Source organism: Oryza glaberrima, chromosome 2 (genome assembly GCF_000147395.1).
Source record: "Oryza glaberrima chromosome 2, OglaRS2, whole genome shotgun sequence".
Classification (NCBI taxonomy): domain Eukaryota; kingdom Viridiplantae; phylum Streptophyta; class Magnoliopsida; order Poales; family Poaceae; genus Oryza; species Oryza glaberrima.
In genome coordinates this window covers 25,918,447-25,930,840 of record NC_068327.1, presented here as the reverse complement: position 1 = coordinate 25,930,840, position 12,394 = coordinate 25,918,447, and the positions used below count along the sequence as shown (strand labels likewise).

At 44.7% G+C, this 12,394-nt stretch overlaps 1 protein-coding gene across 4 annotated transcripts; it reads left to right on the top strand.

The window, feature by feature from the left end:
- The first annotated feature begins 8,562 nt into the window (after positions 1–8,562).
- LOC127761101 (acyl-acyl carrier protein thioesterase TE3, chloroplastic-like) lies at positions 8,563–11,539 on the top strand. Of its 4 annotated transcripts, none has more exons than XM_052285322.1 (5): positions 8,563–8,792; positions 8,921–9,021; positions 9,235–9,344; positions 9,798–9,890; positions 11,155–11,538. In XM_052285322.1, exons 1-5 carry the CDS (start codon positions 8,575–8,577, stop codon positions 11,257–11,259), a joined length of 627 nt encoding a protein of 208 aa, XP_052141282.1. In that variant the 5' UTR covers positions 8,563–8,574; the 3' UTR covers positions 11,260–11,538. The 4 variants fall into 4 exon arrangements, with proteins under 4 accessions (XP_052141282.1, XP_052141281.1, XP_052141280.1 ...); XM_052285321.1 differs by having other exon boundaries at positions 8,921–9,003; positions 11,137–11,535; XM_052285320.1 differs by having other exon boundaries at positions 11,137–11,522.
- The last annotated feature ends 855 nt before the right edge of the window (positions 11,540–12,394 follow it).

Sequence of the window (12,394 nt, the reverse complement as noted above, 5' to 3'; positions counted from 1 at the left end):
TGTGTCTTACCCGACAAATTTGTGGCCGGATACATTATTGCGAAACTACCTCCATCATGGAGAAGTTTCGGTACTGCACTCAAACACAAGAGACAGGAATACTCCGTTGAGGGGTTGATAGCGTCTCTTGATGTTGAGGAGAAAGCTCGGGAAAAAGACACCGTGTCTAAGGGCGATGGTGGGCAGTCCAGTGCCAATGTTGTGCACAAGGCCCAGAACAAGAGCAAGGGGAAATACAAAGCTCAACAGACCACCAACTTCAAGAAGCAGAAGAAGAACAACAATAATCCTAACCAGGATGAGAGGACTTGCTTTGTGTATGGGCAACCTGGTCATCTGGCTAGGAAGTGTCCACAGTGCAAGGGGATGAAGGCATCTGCAGGGCAGACTTCTAAGTCTGCTAATGTGACCATTGGCAACACTGGAGATGGAAGCGGGTGTGGTAATTTACCTACTGTTTTTTCAGTTAATCAGTCTACTAATTGGTGGGTTGATACTGGGGCTAATGTACATGTTTGTGCTAGCATCTCATTGTTTTCTTCTTATCAGGTCGCACGGGGTTCCACCGTCCTAATGGGGAATGGTGTTGGCACGGTAGATCTGAAGTTTACTTCGGGAAAGATCGTGCAGCTGAAGAACGTGCAGCATGTCCCTTCTATCGACAGGAATCTTGTTAGTGGCTCCCGTTTGACTAGAGACGGATTTAAGTTGGTTTTTGAGTCTAATAAAGTAGTCGTGTCTAAACATGGATATTTTATTGGTAAAGGTTATGAGTGCGGAGGCCTGTTCCGTTTTTCCGTTTCTGATTTCTGCAATAAGTCTGTGAACCATATTTGTGCTAGTGTGGATGATGAGGCTAATGTTTGGCACTCACGTTTATGTCATATTAATTTTGGCTTGATGTCTTGGCTTTCCAGCATGTGTTTAATTCCTAAGTTTTCCATTGTCAAAGGTTCTAAGTGCCATAGTTGTGTGCAATCGAAGCAACCTCGCAAGCCTCACAAGGTTGCCGAGGAGACAAACTTGGCACCAGTAGAACTCCTACATTCAGATCTTTGTGAAATGAATGGGGTGTTGACGAAGGGTGGAAAACGATATTTCATGACGTTGATTGATGATGCTACTAGATTTTGCTATGTGTACTTGTTGAAAACGAAAGACGAGGCTCTAGACTATTTTAAAATTTATAAGGCAGAAGTTGAAAATCAACTTGACAGAAAGATAAAAAGGCTTAGGTCTGATCGTGGTGGAGAGTTTTTCTCGAACGAGTTTGACTTATTCTGTGAGGAACATGGCATCATACATGAGAGGACGCCTCCCTATTCTCCCGAGTCTAATGGGATTGTTGAAAGGAAGAACCGCACACTGACTGACTTGGTGAATGCCATGTTGGACACCGCGGGACTACCTAAGGCATGGTGGGGGGAGGGATTGTTGATCTCGAATCATGTGTTAAACAGAGTTCCTAACAGAAATAAAGACAAAACACCATATGAGATATGGATTGGGAGAAAACCATCACTTTCTTATTTGCGCACATGGGGGTGTTTGGCGAAAGTCAATGTACCAATAACGAAGAAGCGCAAACTTGGACCTAAGACTGTGGACTGTGTCTTTCTGGGATATGCTCATCACAACATTGCCTATAGATTTTTAATAGTTAAATCCGAGGTACCTGACATGCATGTTGGTACAATTATGGAGTCTCGTGATGCTACCTTCTTTGAGAGCTTTTTCCCAATGAAGGATACACATAGTGGTTCGAGCCAACCCTCTGAAATAATTCCCAGTTCAATCACACCACCAGAACAAATTGAACATACACATGAACATGTCTCTGAGGAGGATGTTAGTGAAGCTCCTCGAAGGAGTAAGAGACAAAGGACGGCTAAGTCCTTTGGTGATGATTTCACTGTGTACCTCGTGGATAACACTCCTAAGTCAATTTCAGAAGCATATGCATCTCCTGATGCAAACTACTGGAAGGAGGCTGTCCGTAGTGAAACGGGACTTGGGAGGTGACAGAGCGACCCTATGGGTGTAAACCTGTGGGGTGCAAGTGGGTGTTCAAGAAGAAGTTTAGGCCTGACGGTACTACTGAAAAGTACAAGGCTCGGCTTGTTGCTAAGGGCTATACTCAGAAAGAAGGCAAATATTTCTTTGACACTTACTCACCTGTTGCTAGATTAACCACAATTCGTGTGCTACTTTCCCTAGCAGCCTCACATGGTCTTCTTATTCATCAAATGGACGTTAAGACAGCTTTTCTTAATGGAGAGCTAGATGAGGAGATCTATATGGATCAACCTGATGGGTTTGTAGTTGAAGGTCAAGAAGGCAAAGTGTGCAAATTGTTGAAGTCTTTGTATGGTCTGAAACAAGCTCCTAAGCAATGGCATGAGAAATTTGACAAAACATTGACATCTGCAGGCTTTGCAGTCAATGAGGCAGATAAATGTGTGTACTATCGCCATGGTGGGGGTGAGGGAATTATTCTGTGCTTGTATGTTGACGACATACTGATATTTGGGACAAACCTTGAGGTGATAAATGAGGTTAAATCATTCTTGTCTCAAAATTTTGATATGAAGGATTTGGGAGTAGTTGATGTTATCTTAAACATTAAGCTAATTAGAGGTGAGAATGGGATTACACTCTTGCAGTCCCATTATGCGGAGAAGATCTTAAATCGCTTTGGCTACATTGATAGTAAGCCTTCTCCAACACCTTATGATCCTAGCTTGTTGCTTCGCAAGAACAAAAGAATTGCTAGGAATCAACTGGAATACTCCCAAATCATTGGCTCGCTGATGTACCTGGCTAGTGCAACTAGGCCTGATATCTCCTTTGCTGTGAGCAAGTTGAGCCGGTTTACCTCTAATCCGGGAGATGATCACTGGCGTGCGCTTGAGCGAGTAATGCGCTATCTGAAAGGTACTATGGAATTGGGGCTTCACTATACTAGGTATCCTGCGGTACTGGAGGGTTATAGTGATTCTAACTGGATCTCTGATGTGGATGAGATGAAAGCCACTAGTGGATATGTCTTCACACTGGGTGGTGGTGCTGTTTCGTGGAGGTCTTGCAAACAGACCATTTTGACGAGGTCAACCATGGAAGCAGAACTGACGGCACTGGATACTGCTACTGTTGAGGCAGAATGACTGCGTGATCTATTAATGGATCTACCTATTGTTGAAAAACCGGTGCTGGCTATCCTTATGAACTGTGACAATCAAACGGTAATTGTCAAAGTGAATGGTTCTAAGGATAATATGAAATCGTCTAGACATCTGAAAAGACGATTGAAGTCTGTCAGGAAATTGAGAAACTCCGGAGTTATAACGTTGGATTACATCCAAATAGCTAGAAACCTGGCAGATCCCTTCACGAAGGGACTATCACGAAATGTGATAGATAATGCATCGAAGTATATGGGTTTGAGACCCATGTGAGTTATACTATGGTGGTAATCCAGTCTATGTGATCGGAGATCCCGTGAATTAGAACCTGGGAAGAACAAATCATTAGTAAACTAGAGGAGAGTATCAATCTATACCCTCTCTAAGTGAAGATGCATGTACTCTCGTGAGCTGCAAGGCAGGTTGGCTATGCCTTAATGAGTTCTGTTGCCTTTAATTAGCGAAGATGCTGTCATGCAGAGTATTCTTGAAAGAACTCACCTTTGTAAGCTTGACTGTTGGTCGTAGTCTATAGAAATTTTGGGTGAATCTTCTAGGAAGCTTACTAAAGACCTAGGAGTATGACTTATACGCTCCACCCGAGGGGTAGTCTATAGTCGGTCTATTACTAGATAAGACTCTGAGTGAAACTTGCTTGCACAAGACTTGCAATTCAAGGCCTAGTCCATTGTTCAAGTTGTGAGTAAGTGTAGCTTGGAGTTCTAGGTGGATGTTCAACCTTAATCGGTCTCCATCGAACCGCTGGTATATAAACAGTACATTGGAAAAGGCAAATCTCAGTGGGATTTTGAGATTTGGTGGGGGATTGTTGGAATTAATAGATGGGCTAAGGCCCATTCGAAGATTAATTCTTTGGAAAATCACAAAAGCCCACCTCATGGGATGGCATGCATGTGGAGTTTAGTACCACTTTGCTTATTCTAGGAGACGGGGACCTCCTTAAAAGAGAGGATACCCTCCTAGCCACTTGAAGCATGTGTGGTGGAGAGAAGAGGGGAAACACACGCGCTCGCTCGCCTCGCCTCGCCTCGCTGGGCCGGGCTGGGCCGGCGGCGCGCGTGCACGACGTACGCGTCGAATGGTCCGCAAAATTGGCTCCTCACCCTTGCGCAGATGCAGCCTCCTTTTGCAGTTTTGTTTTGCTGTGGGAAATTCGAATTTGTTTTGTTTTGGAATCATTCCGAAAAATCCGGTGCGTGAAAACGGCATGGAGTCCGGATAGGTTACGCGTGACTTATCCGGTTCGGTTTACGCGGGCGCCCTGATCAGGCGATCTATCTCTATATAAACCGAGCCGCCACCTTCACGCAACACACGCGAAATCAATCTAGGGTTTGCCTCCTACTCTGTACTGCGCCATCGCTCGTAGACTACTCCATCCCGCTCGCCAGCGTGCACCGGCGATCGGGAGAGCAGGTCTCCGGAACCTCTGCCTTCGACATCCTGCACCGGGAGAAGGCGGCAATAAGGTTTTTGGGAAGCGCTTCGCGCGACTGCTCCCTGTTCGTCCGCGACGGCTCGCCTTCCTCTCCGCTTGCGTGCTTCGCGCCTTCGTCGACGCTCGCAACCGTGAGTAGTTCCTGCCGAGCAACCGGTCTTTCCGCCACCTCGGTACATGTTCGACATGTTGCGTGTATTTGATCTGTTCATGTTTTACTGCTTAGTTTACATGTGTAGATCTAATGATGCGTTCAATCTGCTTTACATCTTGTCACGTCCCAAAACGACCCTAAAATATATCCTTTAAAATTATGCCTAGAATAATTAAAATCCTTGTGAAAGCCTCCAAAAATTAAAATGTGCAAAGTAAAAGTCAAATAAGGCTTAGAGGATTTTTGTATATTTCCTAAAAGCCTAAAATGTGTAAATAAATTTTAGTGGAAATTTCAGAGCACAAATAATAATTAAGAAGAAATAAACAAAGTTGAAAAAGTTTTATAAAAAGAAAAACCCTAAAAGTCCCCCTTCCCTCCCTTGGGCCGGCCCGGCCCATCTCTCCCCCCTCTCTCTCTCTCTCCTCTCCCCGCGGCCCACTCGGCCTCTCCCCGCGCGCGCGCCGTTGACGGGCGGGCCCGCCCGCCACCCTCGCTGACGGGTGGGGCCCACCCGTCATCCCCGACCTCCCGCCGCTCCCGCCGCATCGCCCGCGCCCTAGCGCTGCCGCCGCCGCGAATCCCGCCGCCTCCCGTCGTCCCCGCGTGCAATAAAGTGGGGGGAATCATTCCCCGTGATCCCCTCTCCCTTTCCCCCCATTTTCCCCTCTCTCTTGCGTTCAAACGGGCGGATTTGCCCCCGCAAATCTCGTTGGCGCCATTGATGGCGGCCGACCTCCCGCGCCGGTTTCCTTCCTCCCCGGCCGCTCTCTGCCCCTCCAGACCCTATTTAAACCCTCCCCGCACCTCCTCCGTCCGTTTCCGCCTCTCGCCGCTCTTCCTCCTCGCCGGAATCGAGCTCGCGCCATCGTTCTCTCTCTCCTCCGTCGCCGACGACCTCCGACCGGCCTTCTCCGCTCGTCGGGACCGTCTCCCGCCCCGGCGTCACCTCCTCCAGCTCCGCTGCACCGCCGTCGACCCCGTCCACCCCCTCGCCGAGTCCGCCGACCGCCGGAACGCCGTCGACCCCCGTCGACCCGAGCCGCGCCGCCGCTTTCCTCCGCTTCGGCCGCCTTTTTCGTCGTCGCCGTCGACCTAGGGTGAGCTGTGGACCGCCGCCTCTTTTCCCCCTTCCCTTCCTCTCTCTCGGCCGCCGCTCCGCCGTGCCTATGGCCGCCGCCGGCGACCATAGGGGCGCGGGCGCCGCCTCCCGCCGGCCGCGCCGAGTGGCCGCCTTCGGGCGCGCCGAGTGGCCGCCGCGTGGGGCCCGGCCATCAGCCGCCCGCGCCCTCGGGTGCGGCTGACGCGTGGGGCCCACAGCGCCGGCCGGTGCGAGCCCGGGTGCACCCGGTCCACCGTGGACCGTGAGTCTGCCGCGTGGGCCCCACTCCCGTGGACCCGGTCCGCGCGCCCTCTCCCCTCGGCTGACGCAATAAATCCTTTTTTAAAAATTAAAATTTAAATGAAGAAATTCGTAAATATTCATTTAAAGAGCATATAAACTTCAAATGGCCATAACTTGGCCATTTGAACTCGGAATTGGACCGTTCAAGTCTCTAATTTTTCCTTAAGAAGTCAAGAACCCATTTTTGTGTTTTGTTCCTGCTTGTTATATGGAGTTTATTAGAGTAAAAGCCTTTTCTTTTCCGTTGGTCGTGTAGACGCTGCAGCTTCGGAAGATCCGCTCTTCGTGGAGGTTAAAGCCGACGTTTGGGAAAGCGAGCAAGGCAAGTCACATCATCCTTGAACATATTGAATCCCAGTTTATGAAATTATTTTGATTTAAATTATTGCATTATCGCTTTATTTAAATTCCCGCGTTATCACTGTTTTATTTAGCCATGCCTATTTACCTTTGTTATGACCTTATTATTGTTATTGTTATTATTACCTTGTTCACCCTAGAATAAACAAAACCCCAACTAGTGGACGCTCTACTCATGGTACCACTAGTACGAATTTAGATAGATGCTTCGCTGGTTAATTAGGCAACATTAGGTGGTTTTACAACTCTAGACTTTGGGAATATTCTCATCACCTCGACACTATGGAATGGTTGGATTATTGTGGAATTGGATTCACACCTCCCCCTCCATTCAAAATCCTCAAAATGGTTTTAGGCTGGGCTCGGGGTGCCAGGTTTTGATAGTAGCACCTCGGCCATATAAGGACTGGTCTTCGGGCCTCTGTTGCAAAGCACTACCGTACTTCCATATGTCTAGTGGGTAAGGCTTAGTTTGTGGCTCAGTCTGGTTATAAACAAAAGTACACGGATGGAGATGGACGAAGTCGGGGGTCGATGGACATCTCTAGGACAAATGAAGGCTACACGAGCTGCGGCCCGGTAGTCGAGATGTCATGGCACAGGGCCGGTGTCCTGCTGCTAGGGGCTCAATCCTGCCTACCTGTCCCGGGGGTTCCGGCCGTAGGTGGGGTTGGGTCGGTACTCTTGTCTATGGCTAGGATGGGTTGGAAACTATGTCACGTCTTCCGTCCGTATACCGTGGTGGTATGTGGCACGTGGTTACACGTGAGGAAGATGTGTCTTGTGGGTAAAGATGTACACCTTTGATCAGAGTATAATCTATTCGAATAGCCGCGCCCTCGGTTATGGGCAAGCCGAGCAATGTACCCAAGTTAGTGTTTTAATTCTTAAAACCTGCTTAACAACTAAAATGTGGAATGGTTGGCCTGGGTTGGCTTGGGACGAGCTGGGACCCAGGGTCGGGTTGCCAGTTCGGTCTGAATCATCGTATGCCTTGGGTTAAGGCAGGTTCGTGTGGGTTCACGACCTTGATTAATAATATTGTATAGCTCTAGAATCGTGTTTACAAAATAGCTTTGAGCAACTAAGTGTCTTTTAATACTGTTTACTGCAAACCCTAACCCCCTATATTATGGCTTCCTTGTACTCCCTTGCATTTATTCTGCACTTGTGGGTGTGTCTTGTTGAGTACGGTGGTTGTACTCAGTCTTGCTCAATTTTTCCCAAACCCAGAAGAGGAGTTCCTGGAAGATGAAGGCTTTGGTGTCTAGCTCGTGCCTGCCGTCAAGCGCCTGTGGTCGTCGCCCTAGTCTTCCGCTGTTTTTCGTTTGTCTTCTTGTGTGCTGGGCCTTCGCCGCCCATGTAATAAATTAACTATTTACGCTTCCGCTTGATAAACTCTGAAATGTATCAACTTTTGGTGTACCTTGCCTCCTGAGACAAGGAATAATACACGCACGTAAGGAACGCCCGTTGGGTTATTTCCGGTCGTGACATGCAATGTCATGATTTATTTATGGAATATGTTAAATCATTATATGCTTATAATTTCAACAGTAGCCCCATATAATCATTTTAATTAGTCTGATCCAGCGCCCATACTCCATGGAGCCCCATAAGTATCCTGTGTGTGTCACGTTGTTCCGCATTGCTTTCGTATGTTTTTGCTTGTGTTTGAACCGTATGGCCTCCTTTTCTTGATCTGTTCTTGGTTCCATAGGTGATGTAACGATGTTAAGTTTAACCGTTTATTATGGTTCCATTGATAACAGTACTACCAATCTGTGAACTACGCTGACGTTGACAAGGGGGTCGGCTCGAATAATCCAATAAACTTCACCCTCGGGATCGTACTATCCTCTATTGGATTTTGTCACTTTAGACCGGAAAATAGCAGAGACCATCACCTGGTCAGATGCATGTTTTTCACATTCGACAACTGCATGTTTTTGCGCTATATATACGGCCCAAAGGCGGAGAGATCGATCAAGCACAGGCTCAGTTAGCTCTCACCATGATCAAGCAACCAAGCGTTAGCCTCGCCCCAAACACCAGCTGCCAGCCGCAGCATGCGCTGGCCCGTGCTGCAGCTGGATCGGCTCGGTCTCGCCGTATTAGCTGCCTGCACCTCGCCGTGCTGCACGTCGGGCGCCACCATGCACGGGCTCTCTGTTCCCATGAATCAGCTTTCTCCGGCGCCAATAACAATACCAACCACGACGTCAAATTAAGGTCCATGCATCTTTGCTGCTCAACATTTTGGGTGCCATTTTGCTTGGCTAGCTGTTGTAATTGAGTGCCAAATTAAGTTGATGTTCGTTTTCTTTAACTTTTAACTTTGTGTTTTGGATGAAATTCAGGCCGCGCAAGTTCTTCGAGATGGAGATGAGCGTCCGCGACTGCGAGCTTGACCAGTATGGCGTTGTCAACAACGTTGTCTACGGTAGTTACGTCGAACGAGGTTTGCTGTAATTACAATATTTGCATGTAGCAGTGTTACTATCCTCGAAGGAATTAACTAAGGGGGTGTTTGGGACATAGGAACTCTTACAAAAACATAAGTTTCTCTCATAGGAATTAAGTTTCTCTCATAGGAATTAAATTTTTTTTTGAGTCCCTCCTTCCTAAACACCACCTAATTAATATCACCTATTAATCACATATTTGCATGCAGCACGAGAGGAGTTGGCTGAATTTCTCGGAGTAAGCGCAAGCACGGCAGCGTGCACAGGCAACGCGATGGCAGTCTCGGAGCAGAACTTCAAGTACTTCACCCCTCTGAAGGTATACATATACACACAAGAAAATATAAGGACATTTATAAATTTGCCACTGATTTTTGTCAGTTTTGTAAGGATGCCACTTGAAGTACAATTCTAATGATATTTTTGTAAACTTTTAGTGACAGACTTGCAATAATAATTCAAACTAGTGACAAATACCTCTAGCTAAAAATTTTGAGGTTTATGATAAGACTAGGTTCAAACTTTAAAATTACAATAATCAATTTTATGTTAGAAGTTATAGTAAAATTTATGATACGACAATGTTATTTTTCAAAGTAAATCTATATGTATCATTTCTATTTTTTAAGCTAATCATATTTGAGAAATTATTGGTTGGTGGAATTTTAAAAGTTTAACTGAATCAGTTTTGAACGTTTAATACCTTTGAACGGAGAAAATAGTAATTTAGCTCATTAAAGGCTGGAAACTAATTAAGCAACATTATTTCCAGCGCGGGGACAACTTTGTTGTAAAGGTGACAATACAGATCAAGGGTGTACGTATATACGCTGATCAATTCATCGAGACGTTGCCTGATCGCAAGGTAATTAATTAGAGCATTCCCAGTGCTTCATGTAGGATGTCTATAGCATTAATTGTGTATTACCACGTACTCCCTCTATAAAAAAAATCGTTTTAGACAGCAACACGGTCTCCAAAACATAACTACTTCTTATTTCTAAAAAAATATTTATTAAAAAGTAATATATATGTATACTTTTATAAAAGTATTTTCAAGACAAATCTATTCATATAATTTTTATATTTTTAAACTCAACAACTTAAGAGTTATTTATGATTTATATTCCTAAGATTTGACTTAAACATTAATCTAAACGACTGTATTTACGAGTATGGAGGGAGTATAAGCAAAATGCTGACTTGTCACCTGAGGTCACGTGTAAATGCTATAACTCGGACAGAAAGTCCAAAATAGTTTGATCCAACCAAAAATACACTGCGGCATATGTTAATAAAATATAGAGTAAATTTCACAAAACTACATGTATTTTGCATAATTTATCACAAAACTACAGATTTAAAAGCTTGTTTCACAAAACTACATATTTAGTGTCTTCGTTTATCATAAAACTACAGGTACTTTGTACAATCTATCACAAAACTACAGATTTAAGAACTTGTTCCACAAAAATATAGATTTAGTGTATTCCTTTATCACAATGCTACACATTTAGTTTCTTCATTTATCACAAAATTACAAAACTACATGTTTTAGAATGGAGACACTAAATCTGTAGTTTTGTGATAAATGAAGATATTAAACCTGTAGTTTTGTGAAACAAGTTCTAAAATCTGTAGTTTTGTGATAGATTGTGCAAAGTATCTGTAGTTTTATGAAATTTAATCTATAATATATATATATATATGTTCGTCACATGCTCCTACGAAAATATTATGGTGCTTATACAAATATTTATTTTTTTTCATTTAAAAACACCTAAATATGAACTAATTATAGAGATCAGGTCTAAATAGACAGTCAATACTCTATCTCTTCTCTGGACACTTCTACATCATGACTATCTATAGGAGTAGTCTTGGGGGTAGTGAATGCATGCTGTGCATATGCCAAGTGCTAGCTGCACTGCTGCACGTTTTCTTAGCGAGAAGAGAAGAAATGGTTCAGTTTTTTTTTTTCGTGTGCATTACATTTTCAGTACATTACATGTCTAACCTGCATAATCGCATATATCTGCATATGCACGCGAGCTGTTTGTCACGACGTTTAATTCCCGTCTCTTGATGCATGCAACGCAATATAACGGCAGCTCGTTTTGGAAGCGAAGGCCACCATCGTCTGCCTCGACGGAGAATACCGTCCAACTCGCGTGTTCCCTGAACTGTCCTCCAAGGTGCTGGACTTCTTCTCGCACAGGGAAGCTAGCGATTAATGATTTCGGTCACAAGACTCGTCGAAGTAACAAGCTATGATGTAGTATCGGTTTATGGGTGCATGATGCATGAGGCAGAAGAGATCTCAAGTTTTACCTGTTATTCACCATATAATGTACGTGTGTTTTACCGTGCCTCCAATATCAAATTTCAAGTTAATTAAATTCTGTATGGTTGTGGATGTTACTATACTATATATGTGCCTCATTGCAACATTTGATAAAAAATATCCAAACTTATCTTCATTGTACTTTTGCGCCACAGGGAGCACTAAAAGTGTTTTATACGAACACTGGGCCTACGAAATGAAAACAGTCAGAAACTGTTGAAAAACCACTCTCTCACCTTCATTACCTTTTCTCCGAAATAAAATCGGGAACGGTACATCCGGAAAAGATAACGATATCGGTACTATCAGTTTAGCGAAAATAAAACTACCAGAACAGAAGTATATCGATATCAGGTGGAAACCAAAAATTCACATCGAAAACAACGCATTATATCATCGCGTACAATTTAAGTATTTAACTATCGCATATCTACGGATAACCTATGTCGGACCTCATCAGTAGACATATTCTCGTGATTTTGGCCTAATCCCACCTCTAAGTCTTCAGCCCATTTAGCCCATGTAATAACCTTCTCCAAATGAGACCCTGGCACAAGAACGTAGGTCGGCAGGTAGCGCCGAAGCGACGGAAGGGTCCAAGACGAAGATATCCGGAATTGATCTGATGCGTTGTGCTAGCAAAAATTGATTGATCTTGCTGTCTTATTGATGCTTGGTTGGGATTTCACGGGAATAACCCACAGCAACCGGCATTGGTGGATGATTGGCTAGAGAAGAACTTCCGGAATTTCACCGGTAGTTTTTCGGAAATTACCGGCCGGACAAAAAACGGATTCCGAAGAAACGACTGGAAAAACCCCTCTTCTGTTTTATTACCATTTCTGGAAAACATTACCATTTCAGTTACTGAAAATTTCCGTTAGTGAATGAATTGATCGGTAAAAACTGAAAACGGCTACACGATCTGAAATTTTCATACTACCATTTTCATCCCTGGCCAATTGGCCGGTCATGCGTTGTAGTTTGCACAAACAGATCTAGTCAGTACCAGAGGTTTGCCAATT